Source organism: Anguilla anguilla, chromosome 1 (assembly GCF_013347855.1).
Source record: "Anguilla anguilla isolate fAngAng1 chromosome 1, fAngAng1.pri, whole genome shotgun sequence".
Taxonomy (NCBI): domain Eukaryota; kingdom Metazoa; phylum Chordata; class Actinopteri; order Anguilliformes; family Anguillidae; genus Anguilla; species Anguilla anguilla.
Genome location: NC_049201.1, coordinates 48912680 through 48935874, shown reverse-complemented (window position 1 = coordinate 48935874; position 23195 = coordinate 48912680). Strand labels below are relative to the sequence as shown.

Here is a 23195-nt window from a genome sequence, read left to right as displayed (position 1 = left end):
ACAAAGAAAGGACTCCTCCTTTGTACTATCTATACTGCATTGAAAATTTCACCTTGAAGACCTTGGAACAGAAGCAAAAGCGTTCTGCGGGGCACGGAGCAATGATTCAGACAGAGCAGACGTGCCCTTCACAGAACATGAAAGCAAAAGCAAAAGCAGTGCCACCCTTACACCTGCCCATATGGTCCACACAAACTCCCATAGCCAGAGAATCTTAATTACTCTGGGCTTTAAAGCAGGGCTCAGATCATGATGATGACAACGATAACAATAATAACATTTTATCTCTATAGTGCCTTTATAAAACCTAAGGTCAATTCACATGAGTCACAAAATAAAATATTAAAACAGCAAACAAGTAGGCTAATAAAATGCAGTAAAGTTGACAGCACAGGGAATACACACATACACACACACACTAGGATCCATCACCCTGCACAGGCCCCATTAAAAAGCTGCATGAGGACCATGAGGCAAATGGGTGGGACCCACCCCCCACCCACTCCCAAGAACCTTCAGTTAAGGAGATTTGATACTCACAGAAATTCTAATTGATAAAAAACCAAGTATTGCGATGACAACCGTGGACTTAAAAAAATAAATAAAACTATTTTCTATCCACATTTCTTCAATAACTACTCAGGTTTGAATTGCCATTGACAATAGTCTTTGACCAGAGCATTTGCAGCTACTCTGTAATAAAGCAGGCCGCTGAGCCATAAGAATTACTGTAAGTGTCAGGCTGTAGGACTCCTGGCCACAGCTGCCACTGTAACAGACAGAATCACTGCATCAAGAACCAGCGCATTTGGCAGATACACCTCCCAAGAGCCCATTTTAATGCTATTTGAATTTTTCACTGATGCAAGAAGCAGCATAATATGCATACAAACACGCATAAACAATGACAATGTCAGGAAGTGAGATGAATTCGAACAACCGTCGCAACCATTTTTGCTGCAGTAAGATGACCTGCATCCCATGTTCATAAGATCCTGTTTCTAATGACAGCAAATTGTATATGAATAGACAATTAATAACACAGGAAATCCACAGTAATTTATCCTGAATTCTGTATAAAGCTGTGGATAGGTTTCTGGGCCAGGAAAGAGATTTATTTTACTTTGCTGATAGTCTGGGAATATCAATGTGTTACTGGAAGACATGGCATTGAATATTGACGTATTGATTCATTTGTGTGGAACGTGCACTTCCCTACTACTGTGTGATAACACTCTCAGGTGCACTCATGAGCATAAGCCTGGCACAGGCCAGCACCCCATGGGCAGGTAATACCAAGCCGTGAGCCCCAAAATTACATCACAGACGAGACGGTCCAGAGAGCTGCATCAACAGAGAAAAGGAGAGCCATCTCCAGCTCGGTCCTCCTCAATGCCTAATTGGGCTAAAACTGTGATCAAATTAAATGTCCAATTAGGCTGCAACGAGCCATTTGCCCACCGGCTAAGTCACAGCTGATAGAAAATAATCTGATGGAAAATCAAACGAGAAATCAATGCTTGGGGCAAAGAGAGAGAAGAAAAAGGCTGATGGGAAGTCAGGGATGGGAACTGACACATCCTGGCCTGCCTCCAGAGCCAACAGATGCTAAGCCGTCCTATATCAGCATCTTGACTTTGCAGGCCTGATGAACATTGTTTGCAGATAGATAAAATGAACAGAAGGAGATCTGATTGGTCCACTGGTACAGTGAAATGATATGCACCATGAGAACTGAAACTCTTTTTCCAGGGGATTCAAACAGGCTATAGGCCGATATATCTTCATCCATAATATATCACCACAAATCACTCAAGAAGTCCTTTTTTCTTTGTAAATTAAATTCAATATTGAGGGATTAATTAAAGGATTTATTTCAGTACATTTTATACCTCATTCATAATCTAACCCCCTTTTGCATTTTAGGGCATCAAACATGCATATAACTCTATAGGTCAGTTTTTATCAATGGTTTGGTCAATAGATACATTTTCCAATTAGTCCATATTTGAATCAAAGTATTGTCATACACTCCAAACAACCCCAGAAGAGTTTCAGCTAAAGGTCATAATAATGTACCAATTTTGCCATGCACAAAAAAAACACACACATGCAAGCTCGCATGCACGCATGCACACACACACACACACACACAACAGGCAGGCAGCACACAGGTGAGCAGGCACACAGAGCAGAGTCATGATTGTCCATGACAAGGCTGTGACATCACCCCTGAAGCTTGAAACAAAGCTTCAAAAAGCTACAAAAGGAGGCCTGTGGTTCAAAACACACAGCCGACCTGTCCCCATTTTCTCAATGACATTCACGCAAGCTCATACCTAGACGCGCATCAGTCAGGTTCCTGGAAGCGCAAAGACTACCGAGCTCGAGCGGACGCAGCGCAGCTCCGGCCGGCCTCGGCAACCGCCACAGGGTGAGGTTTGCTCTATCACCTCAACCATAACTGTGAATAACAGGACGGCAGGAGCCCGGAAGCTCGCCGCGGATTTCGAACCCGTCAACACAAACCGGGCGAGAGCGGTGACAGAAGGCACCAGGTGGATTACGTCCAAATCGCTCGCGGCTGACTAGCGCACACACAAACTAACCGCGCGGGCCAAGCAGTCTCTGCATTTGCATCAGACTGTCAAGACGGTCCGTTTGAAAACCCTCTTATAAAATGAAACTGATAAATTCAATTAAATTAAATTAATTTAAATTAAATTCAATTAAATTAAACGCTGACCTGAATTACACTGCGCCCGGCATTCAAACAACAGAGCAATGCATAATTGTTTTGTTTTGCTGTTGTTGGTTTTTGCTTTCCTGTAAGGACATTTTAATGTAATGTCATCTATTCAGTTGAAAATCTTTTTGTCTTCTGAAACATCTTTTTTGAGAACGCTTTAATTCTGAAACGGCATTGTAATAACAAAACCCCCAAAATGCCCGAATCACAGCTGGGGTCTTGGCCCTTACCATGATGATGAAGACCGGTGGCTTTGGAGGGTGTGCTCCAACTCAGTTAATCTTCACTGGCCGTTGCTGGCCCTCTGGGTGCTGGGTAATGCTCAGACCCTCACTCCTAAAGGGTGCAGAAGGAAACAGTTACATTTGGACACAACATACCTGATCATGCCACAGTTGTCAAAACTGTCTTCTTTTATGAGAGCCAGCCTGAAAACTGTAACGCATGTCCCTGCAAAACCTTAAAAGCTCAAGACTCAAAGGACTCCCTCATTTTCTATTGACTTGTGGCATAAAAATCCCAACTGCCATTGTTGTGCTAATCCTTGGTATATTGCAGGCTTTTATTAATAATTAATGAAGCAATCTTTTTTCCTAGATGTATACTCGGAGCTGGGAGTGCAAATTTTGAAATGCTTTTTTAAACACTTAAATTGTCTGCATTCAGAAGCTGTTTTGCTACTTTGGTCCTGTGTTGCCGAAGGGGTGTTGATATTCTTGAGAGAATAAAGAATAAGGCTTTAGTTTTGGTTGTTGAGACTGTGAACACAACTAGAAGAGGCACGGATTTTAATGTTTGCCATATTTTGTGTACCATTACCAGCTCTCGTCCGCCCAGTTTTCTTGCTGTCCTCATGTGGACAGCGAGAGGACAGAAACACTAGGAAGCCTACCAAGTTATTTAACATGCCGGAAACTCTCCATCTCTCTGTCCCGGTTAAATCAAGGGTCTCCCATTCTTTAACCTTTTTATTAACTTCAATACAGATATAGCGGGTCAACAATTTATAAATAAATTCTGGACAGCTAAGATACTGCAGTAACTGAATTCCTTTGGCAGTTACTCATCAAGAGCACCTGTACCCCATGAGGAGAGGACAGAGAAAGGAAAAAAAATTAATTGTAAAGCAGCTATACAATGTACTAACTAAGCTACACAGTGGCGAGTTTGCACACGAATCCCTGCTGGTAATGGCAAATAGCCGTTTTCAGTAAATATACTACTGGAGGGTGATAGGGGTGGTTAATACATTTTATCATTATTTAAACATATTTGATTGTGGTTGATAAGTCCGTAAATTGCTCCTGAATGTCAGTAGACGCATTTCATGTGAATCGCGCAGCGTTTCTAATGTATTATTCGGACTAGTAGTAACCGATGTTTTACCGTTACTTGTTTGCTAGCCAACACAATATTGTAAGTATTTGGTCACAAACTCCTTGACTAACTGGGACAAGAGAGCTAGCTGCAACGTAGACGTACACAAAACATCATTGCGAGCTAGCAGCAGCTAGATCACGTTGGCTAGCTACATGATGTAACTCACCTTCTACTCGAGTGGAAAGGAAAAGTTGAAAGATCCATCACACAAGTTACCTAGCCAGCTAAAGTTAGGTAAACACAACAGCGACATTAGCCCGATAGAAACATACAGTGCTTCCAGTCCTTGATAAGCAAGTTTTCGCTTTTCCACAATCTTCCGGATTTCCCTTCGGTTGGAAAAAAAACCCAACAAAACATACACACAGAACTCTGGGATCTATAGTTCGTCCTAAATCGTTCCTTGGGGCAATAAACACGTCTGGGTCCCGAAATGTCAAAAAAACTACAAGTCCCATTTCTCTTCCTAACAAAGGGGCGTGCCCAGAATACTGCATATCTGGTACTTGTAGTTATAAAAGATAAAAATAGCACTGGAATGTGCTGTTAAAAACTACACTTCCTTGTATGTCAATCAAGTACCCGGAACAGTCGGCGGGGTTGCCGTGGTTCCGATCTGGGGATTCCTGTTCGTTTCCTGCAGCAGAGAGTGGAGGTGGTACTGTGCGTGAGACCAGGAATATTAAACAACATCGTAACCTCAACCAACTTTACTATACAATGAAATTTACTGCCTTTCTACCCTCTTCTGAAATCCACTGCTTCACGATATTATTGGTAAGATGTTTGATGCTAGCATTTTTGAATTGGCGGTACCTTCAAACGCTCGGTTCTTCATCCACCTTTGAAGTGCATCGAGTTTCTCGGTGTGTGCGCCTGGCTGAGCAAGGCTCAACGATTAGTCTCAATCAGCAGTGTTAAATGAATAACGATAACTGGTTTTAGGTAATCCGCGGAAAAAATCGAATATGACCTACCTGTCGATTGTGCTTCTGTAACGTTATTTACATAGGGATAGATAACGTTAGCTGGATATTTAATGTTGGATGATGGTGCCTTGTCAAGTAGTCTAGCTAAGTTGGCCGGCTAGCTAGCTAGCTAATGTGATAGCCATACATAGCACAGAAGTACAACACGTTAGTTGGTATCTCATCAGTCCTGTTAGCTAGTTATGATATCACTGATTATGAAGTAACTTAACGTTGCAAGCTCCCTAATAGTGAAAAGCTACATAACTAGCTAGCTGTGTTATAGGAACGTGTTATAGGAATCCAAATTCTTGGCTAGCTATCCAGTTTGCCACTGTCTAATTCTAAAGTTAAAAGCGACATAGCTAGCTAATTAACTCTCTAAAGTTAGAAATATGACGATCTAAGATGTGCAACTACCTCGCGAGCTAGCTAGCTAACGTTGTCTGTAAATAGGTAGCTAGCCAATGAACGTTTGCTAACGTTAGCTAGCTTTACTAACACCCTTTGCTAGCCGGCTAGTTAGGTCAACCAGAATGTTTCCGAGGACGATTTGCCTGCTTCTGCACGGACTCTTATCGTGTGGTCCACTTTGTAAACGAACATATTTAATATAGCTTCAGTCTACATGTGGTTATTTTAGGATATGGCCTTTCTCTGAGTCTCCCTAAATTGAAGAAGCCGGTTGGCGAATTCCTCTGTTGTGGCTTATTTCTATTGGTTGGCAACCCGGAACTTATTAGTCCTCTGCGGCATGAAGCTTTGGCCTACGCTTTCAGCTATTTACATCATGCGAAGTTATCAAACCAAGAATTTTCAATCCTCACAAGCAATACGGCATTAAAATGCGTTTATCTTCCACTTGAAAATCGTAGTCGGCGCCAAATGCCTGTGGACCTGTCAAACGGAGAGATTCAATGATAAAGCCAATTGTTTTCATTTCCAACTGTCTATCTAGACGGCCGCTAACTAGCTAATTTATGGTTTCTGTTTAGTCCTACGAATTGCATTCAACTTATTGTTTGCTTCTAGTGTTCATAATTTCAAGTTAGTTTGTTGTGCTACCTACGCTTTTTGTATCTGATGTGGAAGGTGACCTCGAGCCACTGTGTCTGTGTTTGTGACCAGGCCAGTATTAGTTTCTGGAGAAAACAACAGGTTGTCACTTGGCCCAGGTGTGTTATCCGGAGACATGTATAAGGGTGGCCACATGTATGTCCATTATAAAATAGCAGGCGTGTCGTTCACCTGATGGCCAATGTGAAGTACACAAATCTCTTTTTATACCTGCTGAATTAGCTAACTTTTATTTAGCTGTTTGACGTGCTTGAACTGTGCAGAGTATACATGGTTTCTTGTTTGCTCAGTAGGCCTATTTGCATTTTAGTTTTTATTTTAAGTCTTTTAGAGTTCTGCTTCCATTTGCAGGGTTTTTCCTGAATTGAAATGTCTTAGGCGGGCACCTAAGTGTTTTTTCAAGCTGCCTAAGTCATCTATAGGAGCGATCACACAAAACACCCGTAAAACAATAAGAAATGGTCCCTGCATTTATTAGTACAATTTGGTCATGAATGATAGGCTACTCCATTTCAGGCTTTTAAAACTTTTGACTGCTTTCAAGTTTACTTACAGCACGTTAAATGAACTTCAGTAGAATCCACTTCATTGCATAAAAGAATGAGACGGTAGACAGTGCTGACATATGTGCCACTCTGGCGTCCTCTAAAGACCTGGTTTTCAACAGGAACTGCCTACCTTCATAAATTGTCAGTTATTTAGGAGGCATCTGCCGGACTTTAACATGTTTTAATAGATTATGTGATGTAATTGTACCTAATTCCACAAAAATATCCGAAATATGCAATCTCTTTACAATGGAATGAATGGGAAATGGTTCGGGATCTGGCGAGTCTGTGCAAATACCCCAATTATGCGATCATCTCTTTTGAAATTAAGTGAATTTTTATTTGTTATATATTTCCACCTGGTTAGTGTGCGAAGGTTTTCAGGTTTTTGTGTAATGTAATTTGTATAAGTGTCAGGAGGTAAAACTGGTCGAGTGGGTTGCTGCCACCACTAGTTAGGTCAGTTCTTACCAGAGGCCCTGGCATTCTTTAAAGCACATAATGAGAAGAACGTCTACTGAATTGGCAAGTCATGTTGCATACCACAACCTGTTTCACCCGTTTCCAATTTTCTATTTCTTTTTTCCGTATTCAAAATTTGGAATGCAAGTGTATCTCAAATTTAGGCACATCGTGTTGCTGGAGTTTGGCAGAGGACGTACACTCGAAATTCATGCAACAAGCCACCACTTCTTTTCATTCTGAGCGGCCCAATTACTGTACAAATTAAGCTAGTGGAAGCACAGCATAGAACAGTTGCCTGATCAGCCAGAACAGTTGCTTTTGTGTGATAACATACAGAATATCCTAATATTTTTTCTCTATGGCTGATTATGCATCCATGTAGGGTGGCAAGCCTTCCCTTCTTCGACTATGGAACAAGACAATTACCCATGTGAGGGGTAACCATATAGCAACCCGGATCTGGATGGTTATTTGCACAAGCGCTGTTCAGCAGTTTGGTTTTTCAGTTACCTGCTTTGTTTTCCGGTATTGACATGATTCATCGATGGCATGTGTAATTTGCAGGACGTAGGGAAGCATGGGACAAATAGCATCTCATCCAGGGCTATCCGTACAGGAAATGCAGGACATACTAGCTGAAACTTCACTGTTGGCAACCCTAGTGCCTGGCCAGCCATAGTTAGCATCGGTGTGGTTAGGATTTGATTCTGGAACATAGAGCCAAGAGCCTTTGATTTGGCTACATTCGGCACCAGACAGCGCCCATAATTGTCTCTTTTTTGGTTGCTGAAGTGCATTAGTTTGAGAAGCAATGGAAGTCGGCTCCCCTCTCTTGTTCTTGAAATCATCTCTTTTTTTAAATGCTACAGACTACAGACTGTGTCTGATGCAGTGTGACAAGGGGTGGGGGGGGGGGAATGTGCCATTCTTACCACCTGTCGAGCTGTAATGGGGGTGAAAAATAAATGGAATGTTTCCAAAAAAACTGTGAAGTTGCAGGTCATTTGTCTTTTGTCATGAGGCTCTAATTAGCTTGCGTGCTGTTGGTGGATTAGGTTGAAAGCTGGGGCCAAACGTAAACAGCCTCACAGCGCTGTTTTGCAAACACTGCCATGTGGCATAGTGGATCCTGGCAGAGCTGGGGACTGTGTGTTTATATGTGTGATTGTGCATGCGTGTGCATATGTATGTGTGTGTGCACAAGAGCGTGTGGCAGGGAGAGAGGAAAAGGGAGCCAAGGATCCCATCTGTGTGCAGCTCTTAATGGAAGTGCACCTTGCAACACTGTATTTGTGGCCAATGAAAAATGCCCCTGTTCATCTCCTAGCCATTTAAAGCTCACCCTGGGCCCAATTACAGTCGGGCACTGGAAGCTGCCATATCTGCTCATTCTGGGAGAGGGGATGACTTGACCTAGCAGCGTGTAATCGCTGCAGTGAAGTGATCTCCACGCTGTGGTCTTTTACACTATAAAACCGGGCAGCAGAGTTGCTCCACACCCTCTGAAGTCAGTATTCCGGTACTATCAGGGTTTACACCTCAGCCACTGCTGGAACATCGTGCCGTGGACCAGTCTGAGTAACGGGCTCTGTGCCCTCATAGAAAGGGAACGTAAGTGATACAGAAAGGGAATGAGACAAAGCGAGGAAATCAGCAAGACTGTGCCCAATAGTTAACCGGCATAATTCTGCTTTGCTTGTGAAGGGCAGACTAGTACAAAATGAAAGTAGGCTATAATGGCATAGTTCCCTTTGTGCATTGGATTGTGAAGACCTGTTCTCCCACCAATACTGTTTCCAGTTCTGAATAGGACTGCGTAGGGTGTGGGCGATATAATGGTATAAACAATATTCTAGAAATATGCATTCAACTACATCATCTAGCCTATATCAACAGAGAATGGATTTTGGTGGTTACAGTAGAGCATCAGTGCAAAAAAGAAAGAGTTGTTTTTACCATCCTGGTAGCATTTCCAGATTCAAAGAGAAAGCACTTAGGCTAATTTGAGTGAAGTCGAAAATGATATGTCAAGCTTCAGCAAGCTTGCTCAACATGAGTAAATGAAAGAAGAAGTCGCTGCTTGGGTTTCTAAAAAAATAATATTAGCCTGTGTGGAAAGTATTCTTTTTGATCAGAACGGCAAAACATTATTTATCTTATTTCATCCCGCTGTTTGATCCTTCTTCTATCATAAATGTCACAATAAAATTATGAATGGCATACATTTATTGTGTTATCATTGTGATTCTGCATATTATGGCCAATTTTTTGCCGGAACGCAATTCCTTTCTCTGCTGAAACGTGCTTATCCATAACTCACGTTACTGTTTTATCATTCATTTATTTTTGTACCGATGCTTGCTTACAAATAACTTGACCATTCATGAATATTTGTACTGACTAATGTCTCAGTCGGTATGAGACATTTACACTTAAGATAAAATGGATATTCATTGAAGTTACAGTAAAACAATAATCAGAATCAGAATCAGAATCAGAATCAGAATCGGGTTTATTGCCAAGTAGGTTTACACATACAAGGAATTTGTTTTGGTCAGGTGGTGCGTAACAGTGAACATAAAATAAGATAAAGTAATCTTGCCAATTCATGCCTTTATTTATTGCTATCAAGCTACAAGCAATTAAGAGAACAAACTTAACTACATTGGCTGATTATATTATTTCTGCTGTAAATGTTTTCTCTTTAGTTAAATTGCAAGTGTCTCACCTCAAAATTCTCACCATGATTTCCAAAATTTGTGTGTTATCGAAACTACTCAGAAATATGAAGCTTTTCCTTAATTTGGCCATGGCGATTGACACGTTCGTATTTAATTAAAGGACCACATTTTTTAAACCAGTGTTGTAGATTGGTGTTTTGGCACTTTTTAATGCAAATAGTTTGTATAATCTCCTTTAAAAAGTGGTTATATTCATTTTGTCAGCTGGGCCAGTGGAAATGTACCTGGGGCAAATAGAACACTGATGAAAAAGTTATTACTGTCGAGAGCTGGAAAAGATATTGTTCACACCGATTGTGTCTCTGCTTGCTAAGCCTCGTGGCTGATAATTCAGGCAACATCTCTGATAGGCCAATAAAAACACATGGGTGCTTGCTTCTCTTTTATATAAAAAAACAGTAATGGTTAATTAATAATAACCTTATTGTTTACTCCAGAGAATAGTTATCCCTGAGTCTTGTTTTCCATTTAAACCATGTTGTGTTGAAATTAGGAGGAAAAAATATTTATACCGTGATATATATTGTTATTGTCCAAAATTCAAAATATATTTTGATATAAATTTTAGGCCATATCGCCCAGCCTGAGGGCTGCATGTGAGCAAGATGAAACAAGAAGCAGCTGGTAGTGCACGCCAGACTATAATGTCACTCAGGGAAAAATATTTGTGCTTTTTAGATGCAGGTAGCAATTCATGGACATTTTATTTATAAAATGATACTGGGCTGAAGTCTGTGTTTGAGGCAGAGTCTGTGTTTGAACCCCTGGGAAGAGGCCGCATCATTGTCACTCGGACAGTAAGCCCGCATAGTGTAAACAGAGCAGAAAAGGCGCTCCCAGACACAGGCAGCTTAGACCGATGTTCAGGTGTCGAAGAGCAGCGATGCCCACACCTGCCCCTTAATGTACATGTCCGTAATGCGGGTCATTTGTTATGAGCCCTCCTTTTGGACAGCTGTCTCTACAGGGCAAGTTGACCTTCCTGTTTCCTGCAGTGCGTTAGTCCATTTGAAAGCTGTGGGCCTCCGCCTCAAAAATGGAGACGAAGTAGGTGGAAAATACACAGAACTGGTTTGGTTGCCTACTGGCCTACATTCTGAAAAGTAAACTGTCAACACTGGCATTACCATCAATAGCACTGCATTTGCTCACATAAAAGGCATCTAATGAATGCATTTGATCTGCTTTCCCAAATACTGAATAAGCAGTGGCTGTGTTTTTCTGTGTTTTAAAAATGTTTTTATAGATATACATTTATAATTTAACGTATATGATTAACATATTTTTAAAATTCAAAAGACAAATTTTTCTCCACTTCCTTCAGTTTTATTTCTTATATTTATTTCTCTATAAGGCCGACTGCTGGGTGACCCTTCACCTGATTTGGCCTCTCTTGGATGCCTGGGTTCATCTTAATTATATTTTTAGCCTCGATTTGCTTCGTTGCAGTTATCAGATAGCATGTGAGTAATTGTTCATGTGCAATAATGCATCTAGTGTGATTGGACTGGTTCAGCTGACCGGCACTCTGCACATTTGTGTTCACAAAGCTCTCATTTCTTATTGGGCTGAAGTGCCTTCTGTCTCCCCCATGACTGCATAAGACCTGCTCTGAACTGAACTGGGTGGTTTGCCATCAAGAGTCCGCTTTATGGGAGTGACGTGGAGAAACAGGATGTCAAACAGCAGGAGGTGTGTGTGTGTGTGAGAGAGAGAGGGGGGGAGAGCGAGCGCATATGTGTCATTTACTCTGCACTTCCTCTTGGCACAGTAATCCCTCTCAGTGAAGCGCTTGATTACAGCCTGCCCTCCGCTATACAAGCCCTCTTATCACTGCACTGAAATGGGAAAGTGCAGAAGTTTTGGAAGTATTCCTCTCTGTCCACGTGGTTGGATTTGAGCAGCTGGTAAAGCTGTAGTCTGCCACAGAAAGCTTCCATCAAAGAGCTTTGGACTCACATCCAGTGGTACTCACATCCAGTGATGTGACAGTGGTACCGGTGACCTGGTAGCCTTGTTTTAGATGTCGGTTTTGTCTCACATGATGTCTCTCTACTGTACCACCATATTTATGAATAACACGGCTCTTTAAAAAGTTATGATGGAAAAACAGGAGGGAGAGAAAAAATCTTTTTTTGAAGAATTGGCAAGGATGTGTTGTTTTGGGCTCCCAGTCATCCTGCTGCCCCAGGCCTAGGCTGGGTCTGCAGTATTACCACAGCACTAACGTCATGCTAATGATGCCGTCAGGAGCCTGAAACCGTGCGTAAAACTCAACAACGTCCCTTTTTCCAACCTCGTCATCCTACAAAAGGAAAAAAAAAAAAACAGGTCAGTGGATAATCCCTGTAGACCCATCACAGGAAGGGCAGAAACCCATCTGATTGCCAGAGTCTGGACTGGAGTGAGATTCTCAGTGTCATGTAGGGGAGCATTTCAGTGTCATGTAGGGGAGTCTCAATGTCATGTAGGGGGGTGTCTCAGTGTTCTGTTGGGAAGGGTCTCAGTGTCCTGTAAGGGAGAGTCTCAGTGTCATGTAGGGGAGTGTCTCAGTGTCATGTAGGGGGGTGTCTCAGTGTTCTGTTGGGGAGGGTCTCGGTGTCATGTAGGGGAGGGTCTCAGTGTCCTGTAGGGGGGTGTCACGGTGTCCTGTAGGGGAGGGTCTCAGTGTCCTGTAAGGGAGAGTCTCAGTGTCATGTAGGGGAGTGTCTCAGTGTCCTGTAGGGGAGTGTCTCAGTGTCATGTAGGGGAGGGTCTCAGTGTCCTGTAAGGGAGAGTCTCAGTGTCATGTAGGGGAGTGTCTCAGTGTCCTGTAGGGGAGTGTCTCAGTGTCCTGTAGGGGAGTGTCTCAGTGTCCTGTAGGGGAGTGTCTCAGTGTCATGTAGGGGAGTGTCTCAGTGTCCTGTAGGGGAGTGTCTCAGTGTCATGTAGGGGAGGGTCTCAGTGTCCTGTAAGGGAGAGTCTCAGTGTCATGTAGGGGAGTGTCTCAGTGTGTTGTAAGGGAGCGTGTTGTTTACGGGAGTCTTGATGGCGTATGAGGGTGGAGGTATTCTTGGCTGTGATGCCTTACAGCACACAACAGCCAGGCTAAGGGAGAAGAGGATTGCTACGGGAAACGCCTAGCTTACATCAGGCCTGAGGTAACCACAGAGCAGCATGACTCTGCTTTACTCTGCCTCACCACTGACACCAGCACTGACGCTGCTCACAGGACGCTTTTTTCGTTTTAAAATATCTGCCTCTATCCAAGACTCACCTTTTAGGCCAACATACTATCGAGATACAAATTGGTGTCACTGTTTTCTGAAGCAGTTTAAAAAACTCCTGTCTGCAGGGTACAGCTGCCATGTCCTGTTTAGGGTTTGGCCCTATAAAACGTCTAGTTTCAAATGTTGTTGCCCAAACAGTGCCCTACAGTAATGCACGTCTTAGACTTGTGACAGTTACAACAGTCCCCCCCTGTACAACAGTCAGGTAAGAGCATACTGTTTCTCCCTCTGATTGTTCCTGTTTGCTGTTTAGATGTAGCGCAGACAGTGCCTGGGAGGTAGTTACTCGGTACAGTAGCTTTGTTGCACTGAAGCGGGTCTGAGATTGTGGAACTGGGTGGATGTCTCTGCCTGAGTTATTTTCAGAGACAGTCTGCTTCTGCGGTGCACTAAAGGCCCTGTGGTCAGTGTGGAGAGCGGTGCACTGTGGGTAAAAGGGAGGGAGAGAGGGGGAGAGAGAGTGTGTGTGTGTGAGAGACAGAGAGAAAGACTGACTCAAGGAAACATTCTGCCATCCACTGGTCTGTCACGCCTCATTTATTGCCACTTATTAAACTGATCCTGTGAGTTTAATCTGAGAAAGAATGAGCTTACATTGCATTACAGGCATTTAGCAGACACTCTTATCCAGAGCAACTTAAACAACATTCTACATAGCAATTATATTGCATCCATTTATACAGCTGGATATATACTGAAGCAATGCAGGTTAAGTACCTTGCTCAAGGGTACAACGGCAGTGCCCATCACGGGAATCGTAAAACCATCTCCTTGCCCAATATGCTACACTGCTGCCATACAGCTCTATACAGAAGACCCAATGAAGACTGAAGAGATTCCTCTGTTGAATCTACGTATAGAACAGCGCCTTAACAAGATGCTCCCAGACACGTCTTAGGACTGCAGATTATGAGTCTGACAAGCGAGGTTAGCTCAAGAATGACATCACTGCAAGCTTCAGGCTTGCAGAGCTTACAAACGCCATGCCAACGACAGATTTGGTTGCCTTTTGAGAAGGTGGTCTAGGTGTAGCTGTATCTACGTTTTTCACCTTGCGGTGGGAAAGTGATGAGAAGCGAACCGCAAGCAGGGCGCAAACAGCTCATTATGATGATGGGTGTGCCGCTGGGAGGCTCGCCTTGTCCCTTTGGGGAGGGGGGCGCTCTGGCTAAGCCTCTCGTCTCTCGAACCAGGCGGGGCCGCCTCACCGTTATTAACCTTCCTCATCCTTGGGGCGTCCCAGGGGGGACCCCAGCTCCGCTTCGAAAAAAAGGAGACCTAGAAAAAAGATGTGCACCTCAGCCAGGCCCCTGGAGAATACCGCCCGGGCGAAAACAGGCCAGGATAAAGAAGCGTTCAGCCCAGATTCGGTGATGTGGAGCGCGTCTAGAGTGTAAAGCGCTGTATGAACCCGGGTCTCTGCCGAGCAGCTGTTCCAGGGAGAAACGTATTATTTATCTGCCATTCGCCTTTAAAGAGCCAGTGCTCTTGGAGTGTTCTGTCCACGAGCTGTCCAGTCACCTTTGTTCGGTTTCAGTTCCTTGCCGGTTTATTTTAGTTTGAATTGGTGTTTTCCTCATCGTTTTCAGTATTGGTAAGCGGCATATCTAAAGGTTTATTTATACCGCTACTGCAATTTTAAAGTGACAGTTTGCTTGAGAAATATATGTTGTGGAAGATGTGTGGATGTGTGGAAGTTAGGCACTTGCATTCAGCAGATGGTAATCAGATTCTATATGAAATTAGGTCCCTAAATCTTCCACATTTCCCAAGTAAAACCAGCTCAAACTTTGTGTGGGCAGGATTCTCCGAGGGAGGGAGGGGGTGACTTTTCTTGTTGATCAGTTCACTCAGCATCCAGGCCTGCTTTCTAGGTAAATTTGTGATGGGGTGGGGGCGTGCACAACCGTAGTTTATCGGTTCGCAAATAATTATTTCAAGTCTAAAGGAAATCCAGTCTAAGTTTTGCGGTCTTTATATTCACCAAGGTCATCGAGACATGGAGCCGTCTCATCCTGCTCTGTGCGTGTTTGCAGAAATGAGCATTTCCCAAGGGAAGTGTTGTACATGGAAGGAAATGCAACATTAATATGATAGCAGAAGACAAAGATGCTGCAGAATGTGTGCTCTTTCTTATCTGGCTTTACAGGCTGCTCCTGTGTGCACTGGATGCAGTTTTAATGATGATCGTTTTGAGAAGTCATTGTTGTAGGCACACAGTTTCAGGACTGAAATACTGGATTTTGAGTTATTTTGACTTGAGACCGTTTTGAAAAGCACTCCGAGGAACATTTATGGGAAGATCTGCTTGTGGAAGCACTTATGCTATATTTGAGATGTCTTCAGGTTAAATGGCTTGCACCACCAGTCAAATAATGAAATGTGTTTTTATTATTTTTTGCTTACCTCAGCTGTCTGCCAGTCAGCAAAGACATTAGGCAGACACCGCTGCTCCCCACGTGTCACCCACAGGTGTTTAGATATCGCTGAAATGTCTTCCTCTGATTGAAACAGAGGCCTTCTGTCGACATTTATGACAGCCAACTTCTCCAAGCCTCCCTCCACGCATCCTCAGTGGCCAAGACTACAATTTCATGCCTGCAGTACCAGCACATGCACTGTTCCCTTGGATTCTTCAGAGACTGTTTTCACACTGCACACCACACAGCAGTGTTGCACTACATGAGTTGAGCTACTTCCGATCTGGGGTATCTACGTTACCCTGCATTAAATCAACAGACACTCCAGAGCAGCGTACAGTGCAAAAGATAGTGAGTGCACCCTCCTGAGTAATATGAACCGTGGCGCTAGACGTGGCATACAGTACTCCCAGACTAGTGAGTATACTAAAGCAAAATCACTGAAGAAGTAAATAGATATTGTGTTTGCTAACCTGGAAGCGTTTTAAAAGTCCTGAATGCATACGGACAGCATCCATGAGAAGTCTTAAAAGCCGTCAGAATTCCAAAATAACCCAAATTAATAAAGGTGGTGGGGATTGGAGGGAATTCAAGATGCTCTCTGAAGAGGTGGGTTTGCAGTCTGTGCTGGAAAATGACCAGCTATTCTGGTGTCCTTGCCACCATGGAGAGTTCATTCCACACCTGGGGGTCAGTACAGACAGGCATTGTGACTTGGAAGCACAATCATGTGTGCAGCGTATACCCAATCCTTCCCTCTCCCCCTCCCAACGAGGTCGTGTATCTCTCATCCACAACTGCTGTCCTTTAGGGTCCTGGTAAGTGACTGGGGGTTACGCACTATTAACTTGAATTGTGGCTGACTTAAGTCCCCACTACCAAGCCAATTAGACCCGTATTCTGCTGCAGTGGAATCCTGGTCATGGTTACACAATGGCAAGCTCAAACTCAAACTGCTAGCCATATTTGTGTGTGTTACAGGGAGCAGCCTGCACTTGTGGTGTGCACAGGAGCTGTGAGGCACTCAGACTGAATTACTGTCTTGTTGTCCTGGCCCAGGAATTGGCAACATCGGCCCAGGGTTCACCCCTTGACCCTTTGTCCTCTGGCTTTACGCGTCTGCTTTGACTTTGTGTATACGGCCATTTCTATTCAGGACCGAAAATGAATGACTCCTTAAGGGGTAGTGGTTTCCAAGTGGGGCTGCTGTTAGGTGAACAGACAAAACAAACGACACAAACAAAGCAAACAGTGCTTTGTTGAGTTGAGGAGACCGGAGCTCCTGAACCAATGTTTGTACACGAACGGCATTTAGGATAACTACCTTTACTACTGTATGTTTTAGGGGCAGGACATTGCATACAAACCTGTTCCTCTTGCTTTACTAAATGGCAGAATTGCACACCAGTAGTATCTACAGTGCTTTACACTTTACACCTGGATCTGCTCAGCATGAACCGGGTCACATGACTCTCGCGATTGGCAAAGATCAAATTATTCTTAAAGTCCAGTGTCCTTTTCGAATCGAGAAGCTTTTTAAGTTGGTTGGCAATTTGTAATTTAATTAAAATAACACAATAGACATTTTTAATGTCATTTTGGGAAAAAAATCTTCACAGGAACCTAAATCTTTTTGATGAGACATGAAAGGCACTTACAAAATGGCCTACAATGAGAAAATGACCTGAAAGTGCTCGCTTTACCTTGAAAGCCTTTAAGGGAATGAAAGGGATTAATGCCGTAATGAGTAACTATTAACTATTATTTTTTTGTGGCTCGGGTAAAGGTTAGGCTTGCTTGTGTTCAGGGCTGTTTTTAGCTGCTTTTGGTGACTTCGCCTCTCCTCCCTGACTGCCCCCACCCCCCCGTCGGGTGAGTGCGAAGCCTCGATTGATCACTCGGATCAATCATTGCTCAGCCACCTGTTCTGGAGCGCCGTCGCTCGGAGCTGGCCAAATGGACGCCGGGCGGATGTGGGAAGCGCAAGTGAAACGATAAATAAAATCGACCGTCCACTAACCTCGGGGATGTTTTTCCTGCTCATAATTATTTATTTATTATTCGCGCAGTCTTCGGGCACACATAGCTGCAGGCCACCTCTTGTCATTCAGGTTCAGAGAGAGAGAGAGAGAGAGAGAGAGAGGGTAAGCAAGAGTGTGTGTGAGCGCGAGTGAGAGAGAACCAGAGCGAGTGAGAGAGCCCAAAAAAGAGAGAGAGAGAGTGTGAGTGAGAGAACCAGAGTGTGAGTGAGAGAGACCAAAAAAGAGAGGGAGAGAGAGTGCGGGTGAGAGCCTGACAGACAGATCCAAGATCCAGTTCCATTTGCTCAGTACTCAGCACTATCTGCTGTGTGTAACCCTGTCAGTGTCATCAAACTAACAAGGATCCACTGTGCACAGGTTTCACACTGTCAGTGGTTCATATGTTTAAGCCCTTAATCGTTTTTACTCGTTCATAATTGGTCAGATGGCTCAGTTACACTCTCCTGTCACAACCTTGATGTGGCACATTTCATTTATAAAGAATCCTCTTCCTTTAATATAAGAAGCTTTGCCCAGAGCCACATAGGGATACAATTCCTTATATCCACACCTTTGCTTTATTCAAGCAAAGGTGTGGATTAGAATGGTTATTTGTATTTCACTGATGGCTGTGAAACTCATGGACTTGACCAGCAGTTTGTTTGTTCAGCTGTTTTGTTTTCAACCAAAACACACATGCTTGCATGCACACAAACTCACACACAAACTTACACACATACACACACAGGAAGGGAACATTTGATACCATATTGCAGACCAGCGTGAAGTGCTTTTTGCACCATGCTGCACTGTAAATGGTTGATTCAGTCAGGTGTACATTTTTTGTCCATTTTCTGAGGGACGGGGGCTTCTCGACCCCCATCCTTGTCCCTGTCGATCTACTGATCCCCAAGCGTGAAAACCACCTCTTAGGAATACTGGGTAAAGTCCTAGCAGAGTTCAACATCCATCTTGAATGCAGCAGTGGTTGCATGCTGTCCCACTAGCCACTTGTTTATAAGATAAGAAAACTTTATTGTCCATTACGTTTACATGAGTATATACTCGTGGCATATACTGTCATTTAACTGGATAGTGTGCATTACTCAGATCATGACTCACTTGCCTATTCACAGACATTCTATCACAGGGATTCAGGACTGTGGGTTTGAGGCAGTGTGGTGTAATGCAAAATAATTGCTGTGGCTTCTGTTAGCTACCCAGAGTTCTGCAAAAACAGTTGTCAGTTGAAGTCATTTTTCACAGTGTGGAACAGCTACCCTCAGGTGGCGCTGTCTGCCTTCCTGGCTTTAGTCTGTTTGCTCTTGCCATCTACAGGTAGCGGGGCTCTACACTCCGGTGAGAAGTGAAATAACCAGCCTCGATCCAGGAAACATTGACGAGATCTTAAGTGAGTAACGAACCTCTGCATATTTGTGGGTTTGGAGGCGGGGCATTGCAGAGTCTTTCTTGAAAGGGCGGCTGAACTGTGCTGGTTGCCGAGAGGCAGTGTGGGAACCTTACCTGTGTGTTTAGGTCCTACCTGCAATTTACAATGTTCTGCTGCATGGGTGAATGTTTGTTTATGTGTGTCGGGGGTTAAAAAAAGAGAAAATCCATGTCGTTGACTGCTGGGTGGCTCACCCTGTTAAGACTGCTGTGGTGTTTGGCTTTGCCCCACAGTCTGGCATCAAATCCTGTGTGTGCCAGAGCCGACTACCCAGCAGTCCCACAGGGTGGTGCACAGCTGGTTGTAGCGTCACCCAGAAATGGGAGAGATTCAGTTTGCTGGGATGACCATATCTCATTGCTCACCAGTGACCCCTGCTGGCCAGCTGTGATGCCAGAAGTCTGGCTGCTTATGCTGTACACGTGTCGTACTCCTTCCTTGGGTCTGCGCGAGCTCAGCTTGCGGACTGCGTTATGAAAGGAAGGAGCGACTTCACACGTTCCGCAGGAGAGCGCGTGCCCTGGCGGAGGTCGCGGCAATGCTTGCGGCTGACAAATACCGCAGGACGTTGCAAACTGCGAGAAAAGAGGACAAGGCATAAAACAGAAGTGCCGTGTTGTTTGCCTGTCATTTCTTTTTTTAGCATTTCATATAATAGATTTGTGTATTTTTCCTTGCAGACAATGCTGGAGTTGCATTAGTGAATTTTTATGCAGACTGGTGAGTACAGAGATATTCGATGCCCCCCCTATGAGACATAGCTGACGCAGTTATCCATCAAACTTCTGTAAAACCTACTTACTGTACAAGATCAGATAATCAATGTGCAAAATCAATCATGCATGCCCGGAGTGATAATTGTAGTGTGACTGACAGCACAGAATGCTTTAATTGAAAGTCAGATTTTTCTCTCTAATGTCCCTCTGCTCTCGTGCGCGTCTGCACATGTCTGTGCGTATGCCTGCGCGCGTGTGTGTTTGTGTGCGTGGGGTGCGGTGTGGTGTGGTGTCCAGGTGCCGGTTCAGTCAGATGCTGCACCCCATCTTTGAGGAGGCCTCCAATGTGGTCCGTGAAGAGTACCCCGACCTCAAGCAGGTGGTGTTTGCACGCGTGGACTGCGATCAACACTGTGAGTCTCGCACGTCTCCCTCGACCCGCTAGCAACACACCAGCAACACGCATAAGCAATACACCGCACGCTCAGATGCACACACGTACTCTCTCACACACACAAACACAGAAACGCATACACTCATGTGTACACACACAAACTTGTGCGTGTGCATGTGCACATGCACATCCACATTCAATCATTGCTGGGTGCCCACCAGTTTGCACACACACATACACGAACATACACACGCAGTTGCACACACATACGTACAGAGGCACATTCATGATGCCTGCAGGCGTACACGCACATACACACGCAGTTACACACACATACATACAGACGCACGTTCATGATGCCCGCAGGCGTACACACACATACATACAGACGCACGTTCATGATGCCCGCAGGCGTGCACGCATTGCTTGCAGCGATGCCCCGCCTTCCCGCTCACACACACACACGCGGGCTAAACCAACGCAGGCCGCAGCCAGGCTCAGCCTTTGAGATAAAGCAAATTAAACAGAATTATTGATGACCTGCAAAGTGTTTGATGGCTAATGACAAAACTGCAGTCCCCTCTGAAGTCCCAGGCAGCTTAAAGGGGCCCAGCGGGGTGGGGGGTGTGGGAGGGGGCGGCGGGAGGGTTAGGGGCAGGGATGAACGGGAGGGGTGCGGTTTCGTGGGGGGAAGACCCCCACGGCGCCTAGAAAAAGGGACGTCTTTGGAGAATTTTTAACCCTCTGCTGGGGGGCCATCTTTCATCTCTGTGATTGGTGAGCTCACTGATGTCACGTCTCAACAGTGGCGTTAAAAAAAATGGCCCAGTCGCTCACATACACAAAGTGTACATTTGACAAAGAGAGACACCTGGAACCTTTGGCCAAACAACAGAAATAGTTGTGATTTCGCATGGTTATTTTATTCTGTGTGGTTATTTCAAAGCAGTCCATCTCTAACAGTGGATTTGTTTCTGGAAGTGGTTTCTGATGTCATTTGTGAATTGCGTCTTAACATTATGATCAGACAGCAAGTAACGAAGGTAAATGCTTATAATTCTGAACATGGATCTGGTCATGTGAAGCTGAATCTATACTAGAGGCATGAACAGGGCACGAAACTAGTGATTGCCCTCGAGATTCATCTCCAACAGTATTAGTAGTAGAAAACTTAGCTTATCCCAGAGAGGGAAATTTGTTTGTGGTAGAATTCAATAAAAACACACCTCAAACCAACCATTTACAGCACAGCTATTTAGGAGACAGTATCAAAATTAATGAATTGAAAATAAATTGATTAATGAGGACTCACTCATAAGGACTTTGTGGATGTCTCTATATCCTGGTTTAGAGGTATGTGTCTGGGATATCTGATGTGAGGCTGTATAGCCCAGGGGCTGGTACACAGGCTCTGTGCATGAGTAACCCAGCCACTCGTGCAGCGGAACAGCCCAGCGCTCTGAATCCACCGGCAGGGAAACTCCGGGGCTGGGCTCCGTCTGCGGCAGCCTGACTGCAGAGAAGCCTTCTGCCGGGGCTGGGGATCAGCCCTGTTTCAACTTGTCAGGGAATAGCGTGATAGCTTAGCTGTGTTAAAGCTGGATTCTCTGGGGGAAAGCTAGAGTCAGCAGTGGGATTCCTCTCACTGCTTCTGATGTAGCACAGACCCACTGATGGACTGTCTGTCTCTTTCTGTCTCTCTGTTTCTTTCTGTCTGTCTGTCTGTCTCTCTCTCTCTCTCTCTCTCTCTCAGTTCAACTGAATATGCTTTGTTGGCTGGAAATATAAACAATTTCATATAAAACAAATATTTAAAAAAACTATTGACTGTAGTTATAAGTCACCAGTTATTATATTTGCAAGTGGACCAGAGAACACATTGTACTGTTCATCTGTACAGCGGCTATGTTCTTGCTGGGCGATTACTCACTGTCCCTCAGGTTGTGGCGGGTTGAAACATATTGTGCTGTGAGTGGGGCTGTTGACCCTTCTCTTGAAGGATTTCTAGCTTTTCTGGATTTGTCAGAAGAGAAGAAACCCTTTACTTTATAATTTAATAAAATTTGCAGAAATATGTTTTCCTTATTTCAGAATGTTTCTCAGTCTAGGAGGAAGTGCATTTGCCTTTGCCTCTCCCCGCTTCCAGTCACCACATAAGCATTCCTCTTTGGGCAACCGTGACTTTTTATGGCTACCTCTTTCAATTGCTAAGGTGTGGTCTTGACTTGCTCTTTCTCTCTCTCTCTCTCTCAGCCGACATTGCACAGCGTTACCGCATCAGCAAGTACCCCACCCTCAAGCTCTTCCGCAATGGCATGATGATGAAGAGGGAGTACCGGGGTCAGAGGTCGGTGTCGGCCATCGCTGACTTCATCCGCCAGCAGAAGGTGGACCCAGTGAAGGAGGTGCAGAGCCTGGAGGAGATCACCACTATTGACGTGAGGAGCCGCAGTGCGCACACACACACAAACTCAAATATACACACGGGTATACACACACACACACGCTCTGAAACGCACAAATACAAGCACCCCTACATACACAGTCACACAATCACACTCATTAACACAGGCAAACATGCCTGCGCGTGTACTTACGGAGGTACATTCACTTATTCATTCCCATGTACACACAACATGCTGGCACTGACAGCACTGGGGTTGTATCTGTAACAGTGGCTGAGGTGTCTCTCCCTCTCTCTCTCTCTCTCCCTCTCTGTAGCGAAGTAAACGCACCATCATTGGTTACTTCGAGCAGAAGGACACAGAGAATTACCACACGTTCGAGAAGGTGGCCAACATCTTACGGGATGACTGCGTCTTCCTGTCTGCCTACGGGTCAGTGTCCTGCGTCACGCCGTCGCTGTGCTGAGCTCACACGCGCTCGCGTGTGTGTGTGCGTGCGCGCACGGGCGTGGATTCACGCGTGCGTACGCACGCTGTCCTGCGCCCACGTCCCCAGATCAGTCGCAGCAGATGGCCGTTATTTATTTATTTA

The 23195-nt window shown here is 44.5% G+C and overlaps 2 protein-coding genes across 2 annotated transcripts in view; one reads left to right on the top strand and one right to left on the bottom strand.

Annotated features, from left to right (window-relative positions):
• The window catches only part of invs (inversin), a 53611-nt gene extending 48858 nt beyond the window's left edge, over positions 1-4753 (bottom strand). The window contains exons 1-2 of the mRNA XM_035380316.1: positions 4296-4753; positions 2980-3085 (exon numbers count right to left, since the gene is read on the bottom strand). Coding sequence (XP_035236207.1) covers positions 2980-2982 — 3 coding nt within the window. The 5' untranslated portion in view covers positions 2983-3085; positions 4296-4753. The remainder of the gene's footprint in view (positions 1-2979; positions 3086-4295) is intronic.
• The window catches only part of erp44 (endoplasmic reticulum protein 44), a 31292-nt gene continuing 12793 nt past the window's right edge, over positions 4697-23195 (top strand). Inside the window, exons 1-6 of the mRNA XM_035419786.1 lie at positions 4697-4906; positions 18977-19049; positions 19769-19808; positions 20102-20217; positions 22452-22636; positions 22920-23035. Coding sequence (XP_035275677.1) covers positions 4697-4906; positions 18977-19049; positions 19769-19808; positions 20102-20217; positions 22452-22636; positions 22920-23035 — 740 coding nt within the window. The remainder of the gene's footprint in view (positions 4907-18976; positions 19050-19768; positions 19809-20101; positions 20218-22451; positions 22637-22919; positions 23036-23195) is intronic.